The 23,292-nt window shown below is 34.1% G+C and overlaps 1 protein-coding gene across 2 annotated transcripts in view; it reads left to right on the top strand.

The window, feature by feature from the left end:
* Nucleotides 1-23,292, top strand: part of FBN1 (fibrillin 1) — a 268,419-nt gene that overhangs the window by 214,389 nt on the left and 30,738 nt on the right. For both annotated transcript variants that reach the window (XM_031955152.1, XM_031955151.1), the window contains exons 38-48: nt 254-322; nt 416-541; nt 2,611-2,733; nt 3,472-3,630; nt 5,425-5,496; nt 10,965-11,090; nt 14,833-14,955; nt 18,251-18,376; nt 20,170-20,286; nt 21,105-21,233; nt 21,726-21,845. In XM_031955152.1, the coding sequence (XP_031811012.1) occupies nt 254-322; nt 416-541; nt 2,611-2,733; nt 3,472-3,630; nt 5,425-5,496; nt 10,965-11,090; nt 14,833-14,955; nt 18,251-18,376; nt 20,170-20,286; nt 21,105-21,233; nt 21,726-21,845 (1,290 nt within the window). The remainder of the gene's footprint in view (nt 1-253; nt 323-415; nt 542-2,610; nt 2,734-3,471; nt 3,631-5,424; nt 5,497-10,964; nt 11,091-14,832; nt 14,956-18,250; nt 18,377-20,169; nt 20,287-21,104; nt 21,234-21,725; nt 21,846-23,292) is intronic.

Genomic DNA, 23,292 nt, shown 5'->3' with positions numbered 1-23,292 from the left:
ATTGGAGGCTGCTCAAGAGAATAAGTATTTGGTTTCAGAGACCAAAAAGAATGTGCCACTCCACCCCCTGAATTTGCTATGCAAAATAACTTTGATGTGAAAATTACACACAAATATTAAGGTTTTAGGAAGATGTGAACATTTAGTAAAGATCTCGAAATAAAATATCTTTTGCGGTATGTAAATTTAAAATTCTTATAAGATAACATAAAAATGGAGATTTAGAATTTCATTTTGATTTTTGTTTTGGTAGCTGAATATAAGATTCTTTGCCCAGGAGGTGAAGGCTTTCGACCAAATCCTATCACTGTTATATTGGAAGGTAATTCTGACTTTTTCCCTTCTTACGATATATATTTTTATTTTTTAAACTTTTCTTCATGAAACTAAAATGATGCGATTTTCATTTGGATAGATATTGATGAGTGTCAAGAACTGCCTGGACTTTGCCAAGGAGGGAAATGTATCAACACATTTGGCAGTTTCCAGTGTCGCTGCCCAACTGGTTACTACTTGAATGAAGAAACCCGAGTGTGTGATGGTATGTGATTCATAGGTTATAGGCAGTGTGAGGAGGGGATCTCAGAAATCTGTTTGTAGTTACTAGTGTAACTTGAGCATGGAGTAAAGTTGTTGTAGTCTTTACAAGTGCCTATAACCAAAGATGACAATGTAGTAGTGCATGTAACAGCTTATTCTAAACTATCCTAAAATGATATCCTTCCTGGCAAATTTTAGCAGTCTTTGTTTACAGTGAAGATAGAAGATAACTGTGGTTATTTCTGAAAGGAAGCCAGACAGTTTCTCACATTCTGGAGAAAAATAATTTTCTTTTTTTTTGGTCTTTTATTGTTATATATTGTTTTTAATAGCACCTCCATTCCACAGTATATCTCTCTGTATTTTCTTATTCATTAATCCTTTTTAACAAAGAAGGAAAAAGAGGGGGGAAAAGCAAAGCTAACCAACATGTTAACTAAATCCAACAGTATATGCCATGCCCCACACCCATTGTCTCTAATCTCTGTAAATAAGGGAGCGTGGTGTATTCTCACATCTCTTCTTCAGGGTAACTCAATAGCAATTATGATTACATAGCATTTGATTTAATTAAGTTGTTGTTTTTGGTCTTAACTTTTACATTGTAAATTGAGGAAATTTTTTTTTCGAATTGCACTGTCTTGCCCTCCTCTTTTCTGTTGTATTCTGCTTTCTAGAGTCCCCAAGTTGGGATGACAATCACCCCACCCAGGGGTGAGTAAAATATCCTTCTTGCTAAAGCCCCCAAGTTTGGGCGCCAAATGTTGTGTCCTGCTTTCTAGAACCCCAAGTTGGGGTGATAAAACATACCATTCCTTTCTAGAGCCCCCACACCAGGGTGATTAAAATATACCTTCTTATACCTTCCTAATGGAGAAGTGATGAGGCGGGACTCCCGAGGATGTTTATTGGAAATGGAGTATGTTTATTTCAGGGGCTTTCCCCTTTTTATAATGTAACAAAAGCAAAACTGCATGTGGGACCACAAAAAATTTGCTGTTGTACATAGTTTGCCACCTGGTATCACTCTGCTTCAATTTCAACACAGGTTGTCACTGACCCCTGACTTCTCAGGAAGGCCCAGAGTCCTTAGGGAAGATGGGAAGCTGAACCAGACATTGTCAGCAGATTCCCATTGGGCTGAAGGGTCTTATACCTTACCCAGAGTTTCCCCACTGACTGTGACCCTCTGCACTTTTCCCCATTTCATTTTTCAGAAATTCTCTTATTCTGCTTGTCTTATGGTTCTTCTTTATCTCCCCAATGATTTCTATTCAGTTAATTTATTTGAAATAGATTTTCCCAGAAGATAACATAAGGTATAGATGTTGATTCCTAGACTATCTTGTTATCAGAATACTCTAAAGAAAACTGAAAATTTTGTGAGATCTTTAGTTTATGGATCATTGGAAATTTTCCTAGATCCAGAGAACTTACAACTAACTTTGGTAAATCATGTCATTAATTACTAGTTAACCTAGTAATTTGGAATATTTAGCATCACACTTGCCACTAAGAGAATTCAAGCTCACTTCATGACTTGTTAGTAATATGTCATCCTCCTCAGAAATCAGTTTAGTACCCATGGGATGCTACTTTTGTAGCTATAGGATTTATAGAAATTAGATTAGACTTTTTTTCAACTTTAAAAGGAAAATAAAACACCTTTTCACAGAAACATCACAAAAACCAGTTATTGAGGTCTGCACTTTCAGTTAAAGATTAGAAAATTGTCACATTTCAATCTCCCCAAACCACATAAAAAAGTAACAGATTTGTTTATTAAGGGTTTTAGTATATTTTCACTAAATTAAAACTAGGAAATGGGAAGGTAAGGGGCATGGGGGAAAAGTAGTATTGCCTCAAGTTTTATTCCCCTGCTTCCTATAGAAAAGCATAAAGTGGAACAAGTAAGAGATCAATGAGTAAAAGATCTATTTCTAATTATTGAATTCAGTAAATACTGAAAAAATTTTTTCCTAGTATTTGAAAGGACAATGACATTGAGAACTGAGCAGTTTCAAGGAATGAGTGACTCACTTTTAAAATTTACTTTTCTTTGATTTACAGATGTAAATGAATGTGAAACTCCTGGTATCTGTGGTCCTGGAACGTGTTATAACACAGTTGGGAACTACACTTGCATTTGTCCTCCAGACTATATGCAAGTTAATGGTGGAAATAACTGCATGGGTAAGTCTTTCTTGAAAATATGGTCTTTATTCATTACTTGCAAGGCATCAAAGATATAGTATCAAATATAGCTTACTTATATACAATAATATCAGTCATCAGTACTTAGGACTGGGCTGCTCATCCAGAGTGATGCCGTCTCTTTATATTCCCCATAGTGCTCATCCTTTTCTTGGTGCACCAGAAGGTTGACATTTTGGTAGCTTAGTGTGGGTGGGTAGGAGTTTTTTTTCTTTTTTATCTTTTTAATGTTACGTTGGAAAACCCCAAATGACTGTTGAATAATGCTTCTTTTGTTTGACTTTTGGGTGTATCTTTACACAATTATATTTACAGCACTGGCCTATGATATTATAACATCATATATTGGAAATGAGAAATTTAATGGCAAATAGAGTGGAGCATTGTACTAGGAGCCTGGGCAAAGAATCATGTAAAGTTTATTAATACTACAGTTCCATAATGACTTAATTCTGTGGTACAAAGTATGAGGGAGTGAGTTTTTAAAAGCCTTTTTCTCACAGTATCATACTTTTACGTGTAGAATATTGCTCAAGAGGGTGAGTGGATTTTTCATGCCTTTGAAGAAAGAAAGGAAAACAAAATGACAGACAAGTTAATTGGTAGCAGATCCCCAAATTTGAATGCATTCTTTAGGAAGCTTATACTCATCAGAAACTTGTTGCAATTTCCCTGCCCACTGATCCTTTCTTCTGCCTTCTTTTTCCCTCCTCCCAGATATGAGAAGGAGCTTATGCTACCGAAATTATTATGCTGACAACCAGACCTGTGATGGAGAACTGCTGTTCAATATGACCAAGAAAATGTGTTGCTGTTCCTATAACATTGGCCGTGCCTGGAATAAGCCTTGTGAACAGTGTCCCATTCCCAGCACTGGTGTGTATTCACTTTTCTTTTTCCTTAAACAGTGCATTGTCATTACAAATATCTGTCCTACTGATATGAAAGTCGGTTTTGTCACTGAGTAAGGAAGATGCATTGTAAGAAAAATTTATATACTCAAGGCACACTCAACAAATTCACCTCTTGATCCAACTCTGCCCTGCTGAAAACTGGCACACACTGTTAGTGTTTTGTGTTTATTTAGTCACCAGAACTTGCAGCCACTACACATTACAGAAATCTGAAAGCAGTTCTTACTTCTACAGTATTTGGTCTTAGGAAAAGACTGGGCAAATCAGATAGATGTGTATGACAAATAAATGAATCATTATTACAATCTTTAGAGTCCTTCAGCATAGTTTAAGTGAATACAACATGCTCAGAACTGAATGGGGAATTCGACAATCTCTGCCACCCAGTCAGCATTTTATGAAATAGGAAAGCATTGTTCTCATATCTAGTAGTGTAGCTCTTAATTTGTGTGAATCATTATTCCAAGAAGATCATTTCTTTAGCCAAATGCCTCAACTTTTAAGTAAAGAGACAAAAATTAATTATAACTTTGAATTGCTGTCATCTTTTAACATCTTATACTTTACTCTTGTCTTTTATACTCTTATGCTTTTAAAAATATGTCCACAGTGGATTTCTTTGACAAAGAGACCTAATTCAGTTTCAGTTGATCAATGATGGGCAGAAGCAGCTACACCCAAAGAAAGAACATTGGGAAATGAATGTAAACTGTTTGCATTTTTGTTTGTCTTCCCGGGTTATTTTTACCTTCTGAATCCAATTCTCCCTGTGCGACAAGAGAACTGTTTGGTTCTGCACACATATATTGTATCTAGGATATACTGTGGCATATTCAACATATATAGGACTGCTTGCTATCTAAGGGAGAGGGTGGAGGGAGAGGGGAATAATCGGAACAGAGGTGAGTGCAAGGGATAATGTTGTAAAAAAAAATTACCTTGGCATGGGTTCTGTCAATAAAAAGTTGTTATAATAAAAATAAATAAATAAAAATAAAATTAAAAAATGTCCACTTATAATGGCAAATACAATTGAGTAGCATATGAGACTCATAAACAAAATGTTTTAAGAGTAAAGATACTACTATGTTTCTCTGTAAGATTGATATAACTTCTATGGAATTAACACAATCAGTAGTTCCATCTGCCATGATGGGCTTCATAAAACACGACTACCAATGTACCAACCAGCATATATTTTTACAAGCCCTCCACACATCTTGCTTCTTGTTAGCATCAGTCTACCTGATGGGATATTTGATGGTAATGAAAAGCTTGTGAAATATTATGAATTGCTCAAATTTTACATTTTTTGTTCAGATTCTTATTGTCACAACTTTTACCTATAATGTTCTGTGACTCTTATGCCAGTGAAGTGCTATTTAGTTGACGTTTGCACTTAAAACATATGTCGAAAAAGATATGCATTTTTATCTAATTAAATTTGTCATTCACACACAGAGTAAAAATGTGAAATGGAAGTGTTTTTCTTTTTAACCCTGCAGTTCTCTAAATGAGAAATAATATTTATCAAAGCTTACCTTAACAAGGTTACTTTAACGGAGTAACTAACATGAGACTACTTTTCCCTCAGTGCTTATCTTTATGGATGAGTTTACAAAGTCTAATAGACACTGAAATATGGACTAAGATTCTCTCTTAAAAGTTTGACTACAAAGACTGGGGGGAAATTAATCTTTCAAGTGTTTTAATAATATAATTGACTTCTGTTACTTTTTGTTTTTTGTCCCTACAGATGAATTTGCTACACTGTGTGGTAGTCAGAGGCCTGGCTTTGTCATTGACATTTATACTGGCTTACCAGTTGGTGAGTTAAAATAACAATCACAGCTTTTTCAGAGACTTTGACTTTTGCCCATATGTTAGGTAAGGAGAGGGAGGAAGTGTAAACACCTTTACTTTCTCAGTTCTTTTTCCCCCTCAAAGAAAACGACTAAACTATGCCCTGCAGCTTTTTTCAAACATCAATCCTTTCTTTATTTGAAAGAAACTCAGCAAACATGATGTTTAACTCCACGTAGCTGACAATAATGCTTACTGCTCTTGATTAAGAGAATTGGAAATCTTCTCACTAAATTATAATTAAGCCCAATTAAACCAACTTTAGGCATCATCATGCAGAAAGTTCTAGGAGTAGGGCCAGAGTCTGTCCTTCTGACAAAGGCATCATTTAACATGACTTTTCACCCTGGAACCTATATGGATGTCATTAACATGAGACCACATTGACACACTGCCCTTGCAATTGGCATGAGCATTGTGGAAATCTTTTCTATCTCAAGTATTGCTGCCATAATCAGCACTGACCATTATGGTCACAAGCAACATTGGGAGAAGCACTCACATGATAACATTTAACAGTACCACACATCATTCATCCAGTGTAGGTGTTGTCTTTTGTAGTTTTAAAACAAATACGGGAGAAGAATCAAAACAGAGGATTTCTGCCTGTTGAATTTTTTCCCCACTACTTTTATGTTCTGTCTCATACCTCTCAAAATGGAGCAACTGCTTTTATTAGTGGGCACTGTGGCTTTCTTTGGTTTCCTGTCTTAATCAGTAAGCTTGAATCAGCAACAGTCTTTCCAGTGACCTTGTATAAAAAAAATCAAGGGCCTGATCCAAGCAATCATCTTAGCTCCCCGAGTGCCAAAGTCATATGGCTGCACAAGCCAGACAACATCGAAAGAACTTTCATGGCTTGGAAGGAAAAAATGCTAAATGACGTTGGCATAAAACACCCCTTTCTGTTTTGGTTTTCATCTTCCTAGACAGATCTTTTAATCTCCTTAGAATCTCCAGTCTATGACAACTGGCCTTTTGTAATGATGGTGGTCCCTGGAGAACATGTCTATGGATTCCCATGTTTGTTTACCTCAGGTTGGCCTGCCCTCTAGCGTTGGCAGCAAGCAAATGCTTTGAAGCAAGAATTCTGAGGAGGTGTTTGCTAAAAGCAGGGCAGTTTTGAAGTGTGTCCTTAAATGAACTATAATGGAATTCTCTTAGAAATCAAGATTTTAGAAATCCTAGACCAAAAAATATGATTTGTTACATGAGAACCTAAGAGGACTCAAATTAAGTGTTCACTTTAAAATGTTCTAAAGCTCCCATGGTGTTATATTGCATTAGTGGCTTAAGCCAATGCATCAAGTAGAATAGTAAGAGCTTTGCATGCACTTCAAGAATAACTCCTTTTAAAATCAAATTCTTTCTTAAAATATTGCCTCATAAACCGCAGGTAAATCCAATTACAGCACAAGACTGCGAAAATTCAACTTAACAAAAACATTTCCACATCATAACATATAGTGCATCAGTATAGAGTGAAGCATCAGCTTTCCTATTCTGTTCCTTCTCCATGTAAAAATTCATCTTTATAGCAAGAGTAACTACTTTATATAATATATATAATATAATATATAATAAAGGGAGAACTCATTCTTCTCATTTCTTTTGTCCTTTAATCCATTTGCATCAGTACAGTGAATAGACTGCTGAATTTAGAATCAAAATCTGAGTTCAAATATGGTCTCAGCCATTTTAGTAACTCTGTATGCATAGGCAGGTCACTTAATCTCTGTCAGTCTCAGTTTCCTTAGCTGTAAAATGATTAAAAATAATAACTCCCTTCCAGAGCCATAGTTAGAATAAAATGAGATCGCTGTAAAATGCTTTGCAAACTGTTTTAAAGCACTATATATACTACCTATAGCAATATTTATTGTTAGTATCATCATTATTCTCTCTATAGATATTCCAATTAACTTTTAACTCTCAGACTATTCATGAAATAATAAAACAAGTTACCATAAGAGCCAAGGATCCTCAGGTTACATCCATATGTTAGATAATAAAAGGGGGTAGTCTGCAGGGCAAATGATAGGGACTAGGGGAGCTTAGGAGGCTTTGGCAAGGTGCAGGTGGTAAGAACTGATAGTCTTTCATGTCACTAGAAGGAATTAAATTGGTAATTCGCATCTTATTCAAGTTCTGTGAACAGTTGAACAGCCCTGGTGGATTCTGAGATAATCCAGAACTGGTGGGAGGGGAAAAGATAGAAGGGTTCTGGTGGTGGACCATATAAGATACCTTATACTTGAAAAGGTACAAGAAAAATGAAATGTGTTCTAGTCTCAAAGAAATTTTTAGTTTGTTAAGGACATGATATGCAATTGAAAAGAGAACAGAGGGAGACAGTCTACATTAGGTGCCCAGTGATTTCACTTAGATACCAAGAGCTCTGAGATCAGAATAGGAAAGTTCACTTTTTTTGGAGGACAGAGAAAAAATTGTGTTCTGAACTTAAACACAAAATAAGATAAATATTTCCAAATACAGAATAGAACATAAAAAGGATTGTACATGAAGTTTCTAACTGGCATAATTATATAGCTTTCTTTTCTTTTTAATAAAAAAAAGTAAAAATAAAGTAAACAACACCTTCCACAACTCCTCAGGCTCTTGGTAGAATCATGTCCCTCCCAGACCTGTCACTTACTACCTGCATGACTTTAGACATGTAATTCGTTTTCTTTGGGCCTCAGTTTCCTCAAATGTGGATAGGACAGGGGACCTGGAATCAGGAAGTCCTGGGTTCAAATCACCCCTGAGATATTTATTAGCAATGTGATTCTGGATATGTCATTTAACTGCTCTGGGACTTAGTGTTTTCTTCTGTAAAATGAAAGAGGTGGACTTGATGGCCTCAAAGATTATTTAGCTTTAAATCTGTAATATTGTGAGTAGATGACTTTTACAAATCTTTCTGATTCTAAATTTGTAATCCCATGGCATCTGGAAGAAAGAGAACCCCACTTTTAAAACTGTAGTGGGTCCTACATGTTTTATAGATGAGATAAAAAGAAGCTAAAAGGCTTGCTCAGGATGTCCTATATCTGAGTACAGTGTTTTCTACTGGGCCTTTCAGCAAGTTCCCAAGTCCTTCTGGGATTAACATTTTGTGTCACTTGTTCTTAGAGAAACTGGATATTTAATAAATACCTATTCATTTTATTTTCGCTCTTCTATGGATCTAGGATGCACTAGTTAGCATTATTCCCAGTTTTGCCATGATAGAATATTTTACTGTTTTGTTTAGATTTATTTGTTTCATTCAAAATTGATGCCCTTTGAAAAAGCATTTAAGGTGACTAATTTCTTGTTCTAGAACAAAAGATCTGACCTGCAACACTTTTGTTTATTTTCTCTGGCATAAGGGCAAAAAAATAAAAAAAAAATATAAAGATCCAATTTTTTTATGCCAAAGGCTGAGGAAGAATATGAGACACTTTCATTAAAAAAAAAACTTGTAGATCCAAATGTGCAATGCCCTGTCATTTTTACTTCAAACAAAAACCAGAGTTCAATAATATTTTCCTAATCTATACTAAAGAAATACTATAATACACAAAATTATTGAAATAGTTATAACTACTAATAAAATTTATAAGGCCTAATATGAGTCACCAATATATAAGAAATATACTAATATTTTCAAGAATCCTAATATTGTGAGCTTTAATTTAATATTACCCTTAAGGTTCAAACTATTAATCATGTCATAGAGAGGAAAGTAATAACAAAGAGAAAAAAATGCCAAACTTGATTCACAAAATCTGGTTTTAAGTCTTCACTGTTATGTAATAACTGTTTACCTATGAGCAAGTCACACTTATGGACTATTTCCTTTTTTCTAAAGTGAAAAAGTTAAACTTTATCTTTTAGAATATAGTGAAAGACAGGGAAGTAGGATGGAAGACAAACCAACTAAATAGACAGAAATGTGTGTAATTCTGCTTCTTAGCAAATAAGTGCTTAGAGCAGAAGTTCTTGACATTTTTTTTGTGTTGTGAAAATTACAAAGGAAATCAATTATATTGAAATACAGTTATCAAATTGCTTTTTTAAAAGTCATTTCATGAATCCCAGTATAAGAATCCCCCTTTACTCCTTCCCACCTATTACCTACTCCTCCACCCCCCAACCCCATTTAATGCAAGATTCCAGTCTGGTAACTTTTGGTTCTTTTGAATTCTTTGAGTCTATCAGTCATTCCTACCATCCTTGGTAAACTGACTGGTAGAATCTGCTTAGGATATATAAATAAGAAAAATATTAAGTTAAGAAAAAGGTTTTGCTTTTCTTCTCATTATTAAGTCCTGTATTTATTGCCAGACAGTTTTGAAGGGTGTGAAATTGAGTATATTCATATTGCTTCAGTACCTTACATTATTCCTGACTATTTCCAGCTCATTTCTACCTTGTTCCTTCTTCCTTCCCTCCTGAAATCGACATACTACATTTAAAATAAAAGACTTTAAAATTATTCAGTCCCTGCCCTCAAGAAGTTTACATTTTACCTTTAGCTCCTTATTTATTGAGCCCTATTTTCAATACCCAAATAACATCTTCATCCTTCTTCCTGACTTTACTCACCAATATTGACTGACTAATATCTTTATTCCATCTTCTCTCTCCCGCCTTAGTTATCTTCACTGTCACTCCCTCATTTAAAAAGCAGCCTAGTAATCAGTAAAATTAAAGCACATTGGTTCACTGTTCTCTGCCATATTTGCCTTCCTTTCTTTTCTTTTTTAGCCCGAAGTACCTACTGAACACTTTTTGTCAAAACAAATTCCTAATAGTAATAATATTCATTATACTCATTCTCTTAGAAGACTGTGGTACATAGCTTATAGCACAGTAGCTCCTTTCTGGCAAGAAATCATCTCATCAAAGAATTAAAGACAGATAGGCAGTGGGATCTTTAACATAGGGCTGAACCGAGATTCATTTAACCAAACCCTTTATTTTGCAAGTGAGGAAACTGAGATTCAAAGTGGTTAAGGAATTTTCCCCATTGACCATGTGGAAACTCTACCAGCACTTTTTTGCACTGTGCTACATTTTATTTCGGATTAGTAAGAAATGACTGCTGATTCCAAAATCCTAAGCACCTGCAGCTTCAGCTATTAAAACACATGTTCAGAATTTAAAAAACAGTACTACCTTGGGGATACTAATGAGGGCACACCTGAAAATTCTTTGCACTAACAAAGTAAATATGTTAGATTATCTCTCTATCAGAGACATCTCTTTTAGATCTCTTCATAACTTGTACAAGACAATAGGATTCTGAGATGTTCTTCCTTATCCAATAGAGCCCTCTTGTTGATAGCACAGACAAAAACCTGTTGATTTACCATTCAGATTTATATCGTTAAATTCCTAGATGTTATGTTGTCAGCTACAGAAGGTTGTCTTCCTTTTTTCTAGATATCGATGAATGCCGAGAGATCCCTGGAGTCTGTGAAAATGGAGTTTGTATCAATATGGTTGGTAGCTTCAGATGCGAATGTCCCGTGGGGTTCTTTTATAATGACAAGTTATTGGTTTGTGAAGGTGAGTGGCTCTGTCTGTGATTATCATACCCAGAAATGAATCCACACAATAAATTAGGAAAATGCCTATCCTTATCATATCTTGCATAGCTAACATTCCAAGTGCTAAGAAGAACTATAAAGGGTCAGATTTAGTGAACTATTTTATTTCATGCAATATGTCTATTGAATCTCAATGGAACTACTGGAACATGCATTTTTCCCCCTTGTGAATATACTAGATTTTCTAGCTATTATAAAATTGTGAATAATTGGGAGTGGCAAATATATTTACTGAGTTTTTTTTTCATCATTTGAAAATTCATACAAGTTGTGGGAGGTCTTCTGTTGACTCTCAAATTATATTCCCTTGGAACATGAAACTATGGCTCTTTCAAATTATAACAAGCTTTAATGTAAATATTTCAAAATCCTGAGAGATTTCCAAATGCCAACAACCACAATTTTTCATCTTATATGAAGAATACTTGGCTTAGACATAATACTTTCTCATTTTCAAATTACCTTTTCCCCATTAGTAAAGGGATACTATTACTGAATTACTTAGCCCTTTATTCATATCAGATACTGGCAGCACATATTTGCATTTTAATGAGTAAGAAATTGCTGACTATTAAATATGCTTCATTTAGTAGGACATCTGGAACATACTGTGACTCGATTCAGTTCAACAAATATTTAGTAAATACCTACTACGTACAGATTCTGGGGGGAATATAGCTTATGTGTGTGTGATAGTTAGATATAGATATCATAACATATATATACACATGAACATATCAGAAATGCACGTCTATAATCTAAGATACATATATACATAAATAAACTTCATGAGGGACAGAATGGTATCATAAATTGTGTGTATGTACGTATATACACAGGTGTTTTAATATATAATTATTGTAGTCAATTTTATCTTGTTTGTCATATAATTATATATACTATCACATTATATTATATATTTTTACATATATACATACTATATTCATTACATATAACGATAAAATATGACTAATGTAATTCCATGTAATATACAATATAATATAATTATGTAATTAATATAACAATATAGTAATATACTTACAATATTGTATTATATACATTAGATATGTACCTTATATAACTATGATTACATATATATATATATATCTGTATACACACACACACACACAATTTATATGATATGATTCTGTCCCTCATCGAGATTAGATTCAAGTAGTAAATTTAGATAGGAGATAGCACATATTTATATGTTCTCACATATTATTTCGTTCTATATTAAGCATTTGCTCTGTGCCAGACATTGTATTGTATATTCACAAATGTGAAGCAATTGCTGCTCTCAAGGAACTTAAATTTTAATGGAGAACATGTACATATATAAGTATATAAAAGATTTAGATAAAATAGATATAAGATAACCTTAGAGGGGAAAGCACTAGTCCCTGAGGGAATCAGGGCAGGGTGGTCCTGTGTCTATCTAATATTTGTTTGAAGAGCTGATTGAAGAAATCTCTTTTAAACTTTAAATCTTTGAAACAAACGATTAATTTTTGATATCAAATATACTTTGAACCATGCAGGGCACTAAGTCAGTGATCTCTAAAATGGGAACCATGGCTTGATCCTAAGGAGTATATAATCAACCAATTAAAAGAGTGGCAAGATGAGTTAAGTCCCTTCTCAGTGATAGCCACTTAGGGGACACATCTCAAATGACCCACACATACCCTTTTTCCATAACATTACTGCACTGTTTCCCATTACTCTGATGTATAAGCTCTCAGTGTCTTCTCTTCTAAGTCAGACATTGGCTTCTCAGAGTAGTCATAAACGGACTCCTACTGGGGTGTCTACAGCAGTAACTGTACAAGTGCCATTGGGAGAATTCTGTACCATTCTGTTGCCCATTTGAGATGGGACAAAGTGAATCACATAGTATCAGCAAGCATGGTTTGATTGTGATCTGCATCATATATATCATTTATATTATCTTTCCTCTAAACTCATCCCTCTTCAAAACTTTCCATTGCTATTGAGAGAACCTTCCCTCTAATGATCCAAGTTCACAATCTCAGTGTCCTCTTCAATTCCTTACCAATTAGTTGCCAAATCCTATCACACTTCACCCTTCTCTTCTCACAGAGACATCAACCTAATCCAAGATGGTATCACCTCTCACTTGGACTATTGCTTCCAAATTCATCCCCCCCCCCCACTCCCTCCAGTTTTTCTCTTCTCCAATATTTCTTCCATATATATGGCTACCAAAGTGATTTTCCTAAAACACAGACCATGTCATTACCCTACTCTGTAATTCATCATTCCATATGGACTCCAGAATAAAATATTATTTCATCTTTTTGTCATCCTTATTAAATTTTTATTTTTGCATTTTATAATATCCAGTTACTAATATAATAATGCATGTATGTATCTAAAATAAGTAAATATGCACATGTTGGAGTTCATACTCAAAGAATATCTGCTAGTTAGTATGCACATCAACAAAGTTTGGAGACCATTGTTCTGAATGACACATACAGAAATCAAAGGTCACTGCTTGAATTTTACAGTCACAAAGGGTTCTGTGATAATTTTTGATTCTCCAAGTGCCAGATTATTTGTTCTGTCAATTTTCCAAAGATTAACTTTAATTTCAGATCAGTTTCTTCTCATGGCTCTTGGTAACTTCCTAATTGATAGATTGAGAGAATGCAAACTAGTTTTAATATGAAACATGATCTAAATAAATCATATATGCCAAAAAGGGGGTTGGAATTATTTGTGTCCTTGCTCCCTTCAATTAAGACAGATAATGTAATCTCATATAATATATAAGGTGTTTGTCAAAAATCCCAGAGATGGGCATAAAATACATTTCAGGCGCCACCTTCCCACCCATATTAAGTGAAAAGCACTGTTGAAACCACTTGCAGCTGAGTGTTAGAACAGCTACACAAAGAGAGCTGTTCTGTGTCCTATGTCTTAATGTTCACCTATTCTAGCCTTGTGTCCACTTTGGTCATTTGGTATGTTTGCTGCCCCCTTGTGGGTCTTTCTATAACTGAGACAGATCCTATGCATGAAAAGCCTTTTATCAATCACAAAGGATAAGGGACACATTATCATATTGTATGAAGGCTTTTTGCTTCCTATAGAACCTTTATGAATGTGATTGTTACATTGGGAGAACATGATTTCATTTATGTTATAAAAATCTTTTAGAATATATTATAGTACGAAAGAGTATATGATCTTTTTTTTGTTAGGCAAGTCATCTGGAGAACAGTCAGACCTTTTGAAATTCAGTTACACAAAATGCAAATATTTTTCTGTGGAAATTCTTTTTCCCCCAGTAATTTTGTGGACCATTTCCCTTATTGTAGACTATCTTGATCCAACTACTTTGTAAAAGTAATTAGTGCCATGCCTTTCACAAACTTTAATTAAGATAATGAGAATCTTATTGGACTATAAAACCCAGAAGATGTTATAGCTACTGTATCTAGCTTCTATAAGGATTTTATGTTATTGTTAAATATCAGTATCAGTGGACTCTATGTATGCCTATAAGTCAAACGCTGCTCTTAATTTAGAAGTATGATGGATGAAGTTTTCAGGAAAACAGAGGTTTGGAAAATACCATATTTTCAGTATACCTGGACTTTAAAAGAAGTATACAACTTAATATTAATATTTTTAATATTAATAGATTTCATTTTTTTTACCTTATTCTTTAGATATTGATGAATGCCAGAATGGCCCTGTATGTCAGCGCAATGCAGAATGTATGAACACACCAGGGAGCTTCCGCTGTGACTGTAAACCAGGATACAGATTCACCTCAACAGGACAATGCAATGGTATGTATTTCAAAGTTGACTTGTCATGTCTTTTAAATAAAATCATATTTAAAATATACAACTCAGGGGCAGCTAGATGACACAGTGGATAGAGCACCAGCCCTGAAGTCAGGAGAACCTGAGTTCAAATCTGGCCTCAGACACTTAACACTTCCTAGCTGGGCAAGTCACTTAACCCCAATTGCCTCAGGGAAAAAAAAAATATACAACTTAATTACTGCTGAGAGTATACCTAGATGATTAAGAACTTTGGTTCAGTCGTAATTGTCTGAATCAAGACTTAGAATACTAGCCTCTCTAAGCCATGCTAGTTGATCAAAAGAGAGGGAGAGGAAGGCCCCCATACTTTTCTCTGTGTATTTGAAGGAAGCTACTTTGTGACTTGTAAAGTAATGTAATATAAGAATAAAATATCATTTTATGGAACTTCAAAGTTTACAGAGATTTTATCTCTTTGGGTCCTCACTGCAACTCTTAGAGGGAATCCTATTATCATCCCCATTTCACAGTTGAGGAAATTGAGACAATCAAAAGTTGAGGTCATCCAGCTAATAAATTTTTGTGGCGGGATTCAAACACATGGATTCCTAACTTTAGGTCAAGCACTTTTAGCAACCATACTACATCTAGTTGTTGTTGTTTAGTAGTTTCTGTAACAGCCAACTTTTCCTGATTCCATTTGGAATTTTATTGGCAAAGACACTGGAGTGATTTGCCATTTTGTTCTCCAGCTCATTTTTCATATGAGAAAGGCAAACAAGGTTAAGTGACTTGCCCAGCATCACATAGCTAGTAAGTGTCTGAGGCTAGATCCGAACTAAGGAACATGAGTTTAATTGACTTCATACCTGCCGCTCGGTCCAGTTTACTACCTAGCTGTGCTCTCACTCTCTAGAGGTCTCTATTTTTCTCTCTATCTCTTTTCTGCTATATATATTTTATACACACACATATGTACTACTGCTTATATGTATCTTAAAAACTCTTCCATCACAGAAAGTAAATAAGATTTTTAATTTAACCAAACTATGTTAGATTTCAGCATTTTAAAAGTGGTGTATTTTATAAAGGCTAAGTCTTTGTGAACCTTCATTCATATCTTTGGACCTCAATTTTCCCATCTATATAAACAAGCACTTAGACTAGTTGAACTATAAACTGTAACTATAGAATTATAGAATTTAGAGGTAGAGGAGTTCTTACTGACTGAACAAAAAAAAATTAGTTTTAGCCACATTAATAAACTTGTTTAAAGCCCCACATTTTTCTTACTTCAAGTCCAGTTCTTTTGAAATTTATTAAGTTCTTTAAAATGCAATTAAATTATTTTAATATATAATTAGAAGACATGGATGGACTATAGGATGCAGATCTGTACTAAACTAACTAGATCTGGGTGTGACTTGGTGGCCCTCTTATCTCTAAAATAAGGAAAATGAATTAGATCATTATTAAGGTCCTTTCCAGCCGTCACATTCTATGAAATGTACCTGTGAGTATTAAACATTGTGTTTATTTTTAGCAAAGGTTATTATCAGAGTCAATATGAAATATATTATCTTGCTTATTTCAAGAGTTGTGGACCTTTTGATAGGAGCTGCCTGGGTATCTTAGACATTTCTGAATGAAGCAACACAAAGGAACTTGGTCAAGTTTTCTTTGGATTTTCTTATCCAGAAGTGATTAAGTGTTAGGAAGTGCACTGTGGCCTGTTATACATGTTGCATTGTTTATGGGACCTCGATGGGAAAAGGGTGTAGTAGCTGAACAGAAAATCAGTTTGAAAACCTAACCTTTTTTGTTGAGTTTAGGAGAAACATGTGCAAATATTTAGCATATTGTCAACAGAGCTGTTGTTGTTACCCATTTATTAAAATAACAGGACAGGAAAAAGTGGGAAAGTCTCTGATACCAGGCCACAATACCTATGTATAACTTGGCAAGTGGTGTCATTTCCCTGGATTTTGCTCTTATTTTATGTTTCTTTGAAAATAGGTGAAATCGTTCCAGTCCAAATAAGAAATGCTGATAATAGAGAATAAATCATTTTTCACACCACTCTCTTTGTAGATAAGTAGTAGATCAGGGCTTTTTATACACCTATGACTTAATTCATTGCCCTTGTATAAGCTTTAATCCATTAGGAGTCTCATTGATGTTATTGAGGTTAACTTATTGCAGACATAGGAAGGTGAGCTATATGTCCTTTAATTTATATAGTGTCCTATACTCATAGCTTTGCTCTGCCACAGGGGTTCTTTCCCTATTTTGTGTCATGAACTCCTTTGGCAATGGGATAAAGTCTATGGATCCCTTTTTAGAATATTGCTTTTAAATTTTAAAAAATGTATAAGATTACAAAGGAAATCAATTCCATTTAAAGAATTATCAAAATATATAAAAACAAGTTTATAGACCTTAGGTTAAGAACCTCTATTCTTCCAGATCGTATTTTTAATGTTTTCTTTCCTGTGTCAGCAGAGAAAATCAGAGCTCTTCAGTACTCTTTACATTACATTTGGCATAAATATATAGCCATGGGAAAGATTTTTTTTTGCTTAAATTTCTTAAATACAAGTAGTCATATAGTCAGGTATGAAAATTCCCCTCAAACTGGCTATTCACGTTTCTGACCCTATATATAGAAAGATGCTTTGTCTTCCCTTTGTGTGGGACACTTTCAGATCATCAGCTCTCAATATGTATGTGAAGGTTAAAGACAATCAAAAATAGAGAAAAGTTTTTGCATTTTAGGGATTGACAGGAAGAGTTTGAAAGGAAAAAAAGTCCAGAGAGTGAAAGAAATAAGTCAAAAGTAAGGCAGAACTTCATTAAGGAGGAATTTAGGTTTTCTACATTTCAAGAAAATGTATTATAGTAGCATAGTAGATGTGATGATGATATGATTTCCCAGAGAAAGTCATGGAATCCTCATCAGTTGAGTCACCAAAAACTAGACTAGACAAAATATTTGAATGGATCACATAAACTTTAATGCTTCCCTTGGCAGGTAATCAAACAAAATAAACTTATATTTTAGGTTGGATTTTCTAACTTATCTCCTTTTTCAGACCTTTTGGTTGACTGCACTACCTTCTCATCATTTGATATTAACTGGATTCAATTTTATAAGCAAGGGGGCATGCTGGATGCAGGTGCTCTGAATGTCTGTAGGACTTAGCATTTCATAGCCCATTTTTTGAGCAAAGTTGTCTAATTAAATTTTGTTTTATGAGTCTTGGTCTTTTAACTTTATGATGAATGCTCTGAATTTGTTTGTGCCTTTCATTTACAGATAGGAATGAATGCCAAGAAATTCCTAATATCTGCAGCCATGGTCAATGCATTGACACACTTGGAAGTTACTATTGCCTTTGTCAAACTGGATTTAAAACAAATGCTGAAAAAAACATGTGTGTGGGTAGGTATCTGACAAATATCTATTTACACATCCTTTTGGGAAAAAATCTGTTTTCTTTTACATACTTTTCAGTCAATAAAAGAACATTTTTAAATGCCTGCTCTGGACTAGGCACTATGCTAAGCTTTGGAAAATTAAAAATCAAGTTTTTATTTGAGTTACTTTCCTTTTTGCAAAAGAAGAGAAGTAAATATGCTTATACTTAAAAAAGATATCATAGCTATTTTTGCAGACATCTTCCTTAATATTCCTGATAATTTTCCCAAGTATTAACTCTTCTGTCAGATATGAAAAAAAAATCTTCATTCTGAAAGATGAAGAAAGTGATAATGGGCTTTTGTTACTTCTTAATGAAATGAGTGTAACTAATGGAATATAACCCCTTTCTAACTTGAAATGGGAGCTTACTTTCTAGATTATACAATGTTAAATTTACCCTGTGGGGAGGAGATCTAAAAACATTTTGAAAACCTTACCCTGCTTTAGTGCTAAATCAGAACGGGTATTTTAGATTTAACACTATATATTTACGCATGTATTCCCTTCCTCCAACCCAAATTTTTCCCATTTAAAAAAATATCTTTTGGGCTGCTTGGCTACTCTAAGCGCATGAACCAGTGTCTCAGCTATGGGAAGAGTATACTCTATGGCAACATTGGCCACAAAATACTTTGGGGCTTAAAGCATATTTATAGAACCCCCAAATACTGGTTTTGGTGGGCTAGGGGTATGGATTCCAGAATAAAAGATAGGCCAGGGAAATTTTATTGCAAAATAAAGGAAATTAAGCCTATTTTTACACCTCAAAAATCCTGCACAAAATTTTAATACATAATTTTAATACATAATTCCATATTTAATATTTTAAAGAGAAAATATATTCAGCATTGAAATTTTCTTAAAGAATCCCTATTTATATCACACTGCACTCTGGGGTTCCATAAAATGTTATTTGGGAAATGTTATTCTACATCAACCTTCAGACAGTTTATAATCTTATTAAATGAAGATAGCCTTCTCCTTCCTCTGAAGATTACAATATCAAACTCTGTACAAATAAATATGATTTACTTCAGGGAAATAGCAGCATTATCAAGTACTTAAAAGAGGTAAGCCTTACAGATTGGGGAAGAAGACTTTGTTAAGATATCTAAGGAGTCAGGAAAAAAGTTTTAAAAGTGTGAGATAATACATTAGCAAGGGAAAATTTAGGTTGTTGGATCTATAGGAATTTATAGGAGAGAAAAACTCAGCATGGGCTGAAGTGATTAGTTAGTTACAAATGTGGGCTAGATAAATAGAAGGGAGACATATTGGGTGAACTAGATTCTATTTAGTTTTTTATTTCTTGCTCTTTTTTCTCTGACAAAGTCACTGTTTCCTGGAAAATAGGAATAAAAATCTTAAAGATTAATGCCAAGGATTGGCACTCTGGTCTAAAACATATGAGTTCACCAAATTTCTCTGGTTTTAAGCAAAATCACGAGGTAGAAAAAAGCATGCAAGTAAATAGTTTTTTTTTTAATAATTACAATTCTATGGCACTTCCTATGTCATTATCTTCCATATTAGTGCAAATGACATGTGACAACTATGAAGATAGTTTCCCCTTAATATTTATAAATGGAGACATGCTTCCTGCATGTCAGGAGCTACCATTGAGACAGAAAATAAAGCAGACATACAGAATTCTCTGAGGTCATCTGTAGACTTTTTTAAAGATCTTTAAAATCCTTATGACTGTTTATCCTTTGCTGGTAAATGTAAGTCTTCTCTGTTCTTTCTTTATGTAGATATAAATGAGTGTGAAAGAGATGCCTGTGGAAATGGAACTTGTAGAAACACTGTTGGTTCTTTCAACTGCCGATGCAACCATGGATTCATCCTCTCACACAACAACGATTGTATAGGTCAGTATTTTTTCAATATTATTTTATGAAAGAAAAAATCTTAATTATTAAAAATAAGGATTGTCATTTAATTTCCAGAAATATTACATGTAATTAATAGTTCACATTATTTTTTATATGATTCAGTATCTTAGGTAATTCTCTAAGACTAGAAAATGCTGATCTTCTGGGAGAGGGAGTGCCTAACTTTTTTTCACTGATGAAAATGCAGTTTAAAAATAAGTTAATCAAATTTTCACTCTCTATAACTTGAATAAACATATATATAGGTAATTATTCAGAGAATCTGCTCTGTTTCATAAATAATTAAATGGTTTAGGAATAAGTAAACTAACTTGGCCAGATGTTGTGCTGTAAATTTTTAACAGGAACAAATTCTTAAACTTTCTTAAAATCCTCTTTCTTTCCATTTGTGACTAACTGTATGGGCAATTAATCATTGGCAGGTGTAATTAAACAAATGTGCTTTATCTTGAAGAGAGCCAGAGGCTAATTGCACCTGCAACTAATTGCAGGAACTTTTAATACGTTCCATTTGTGATGTGTACTATTCATTCAGTAGTAAGTGGTGGTGGTGGTGGTGGTGGTGGTGGTGGTGGTAGTAGTAGTAGTAGTGTAGTAGTAGTAGTAGTAGGGGTAGGGGGTTGAGGGAAGGTGTTAAAAGGAAATCCCAGCTGAGCCTGGTTTAAAATTCTAATACAAAAATCTCACATCTTTTAATGAAAGGGATTATCTAAATTATGTTAAGTAAGATTTTACTTCTTAATTTAAAGTTAGAACTCTCTTTGGACTGTGTCAAATGACTTTTTTTCTTACAGATGTTGATGAATGTGCTACTGGGAATGGGAACCTTTGCAGAAATGGTCAGTGTCTCAATACAGTTGGATCCTTCCAGTGTCAATGCAATGAGGGCTATGAAGTGACTGCTGATGGAAGAAGTTGTATTGGTGAGTAGAACTATATAAAAGCTTCCCAAATTAAAACTGTAGGCTGATTAACAAAAGAAAATGCAAAATGCTCATTTTCACTTGTCCTTGGTAAAATCAGGAGGAAGACAAGACAATAAAACTAAGTTCTTTTCACCTGAAAAAAAAAATTAAACCCCAAACTCTTATCTTTATTAGAAAGTCAGGGATGATGTATCTTGTTAAAAACAAGTAACTGCACTTACAATCAAAAATAGTTTTTCTTCAAAATATTGTTGAGGGAAGCTCCTAAATATTATTGTGGAACTATTTTATGGATATGAGAGTCAATGAAACTCTTCAGACCTATTAACTTTTTTTTTAACTTGTTGGATTAAAAAAAAATCACATCTTTTACTGAATTGAGTATTTTTATGTCTTCTGTCTTTTAGTTTAATTTGTCTTCATTTTGCTTCTAATATATTTTAATCTAGCTACCAGTTGAAGTTAATGGCCTCCATTTTTTCCCTGCAGATATAAATGAGTGTCTAGCTGATCCTGGAAAATGTGCACCAGGCACATGTCAAAACTTGGATGGATCCTACAGATGCATTTGTCCTCCTGGTTACAGCCTGCAAAATGACAACTGTGAAGGTACAGGGAATGTAAACTGACAAAAACAAAAGTAGCATTTCTAATCCTTAGTTTCTAATCCTTACAGTGGCATCGTAGTTTACGGATTAAAATAATCATAAGCAGGTTCAGATAGATAGTATCAGTCAATCAGCAAGTATTTAATTAGGAGGTCCTTTATGCCAAGAACTGTGTTAAGCACTATGGGTGCAGAGAACGGCATAAAACAAGAATGCCCTGCTGTCAAGGAGCTTATAGTTTTATGGAGGAAATAACATGCAATCACTTATGTCCCAATAAGATCTGTACTGGATAAATTTGGGATTGTCTCAAAGGAAAACCACTAAAATTAAGGAGATCTGGGAAAGGCTCCTTGCTTTTTACTGAGACTTGAAGAAAGCCAGGGAGGCTAGGAGATACAGGGGTAGAAGGAAAGCAGCCCAAGCATAGGGGACAGAGATGGAGTGTTGTGTCATATCTTCATTCTTGAATGAAAAATCAAGAACATCTAAGTTTTCCCATTAATCTTTTCTACTGTTATTCTATTTTATGTGTATGTCTCATAGCTCCAGCTATGTGAATATGACCAATTTCTCAGGATGCATTGGGGCAACTCATGGAAAATGTGGATGCATATTATTTTTACCATATGTTAGATATTTTAAGATGCTACATTCAAAAATGTTGTACTAATTGAAATGGTTTCAATATTTCTAGTACTTTGAAGATGGAAAAGCAAATCATAGTATAACGTAATTTTAAACTACAAAAAGAACCTAAGAGGTAATCTAGGCTAGCTTCCTGTAGAAGGTTCATATAGGGAGTAAGGAAGGGGATGATTACCTGGCCCAGGTCCTCTGACTCCAGAACCAATGCCTTTGCACAGTAGCCTGCTGCTAAGACTCATTAAAAGTATCTGAAGATGTATTTTTTCAACATATGAAAGAGTGAACATTTATTGCTTTTTAATTATTGAATTGAATAACATTATACAACAATCCAGCAATACTGCAGTGTCAATAAGAGATTTATCATTAATATGTAAAGTATTTAAAAAAACATAATTTATTTTAAAATTTAGAGGATGCTTCACTCATCTAATCTACTCCTTTAACCTCAGATATATATGAGAATATATCCTCTTATAAAATCTCCAAAGGAAGACATGTTTAGTATCAGGAATTTACTTCACATCTAACATAAACTATTGAATAGTAATGTTTGAGGTACAATCATTTCTTCAAGATGAAATGTTGATCATCTATTGGTTTTTATTAAAATATTAAAAATTGGACTCATTAATTGAGGTCATTGATCCCTTGTAAGTAAATACAATGGAAAAACACAAAAAGAAAAAGTATCTCATTAAACATTTCTTAAGTGCACCTGTTCTTCAGCCCTTTTTCCCCACTTTCAGTCTAAAGAATCTAAAAAGTCAACCCACAAAAGATGAGGCCAAAAAATGCTG

This window comes from Sarcophilus harrisii, chromosome 2, assembly GCF_902635505.1.
Source record: "Sarcophilus harrisii chromosome 2, mSarHar1.11, whole genome shotgun sequence".
Classification (NCBI taxonomy): domain Eukaryota; kingdom Metazoa; phylum Chordata; class Mammalia; order Dasyuromorphia; family Dasyuridae; genus Sarcophilus; species Sarcophilus harrisii.
The sequence above is the reverse complement of the archived record's forward strand: the minus strand, read 5'-3'. Positions and strand labels throughout refer to the sequence as shown.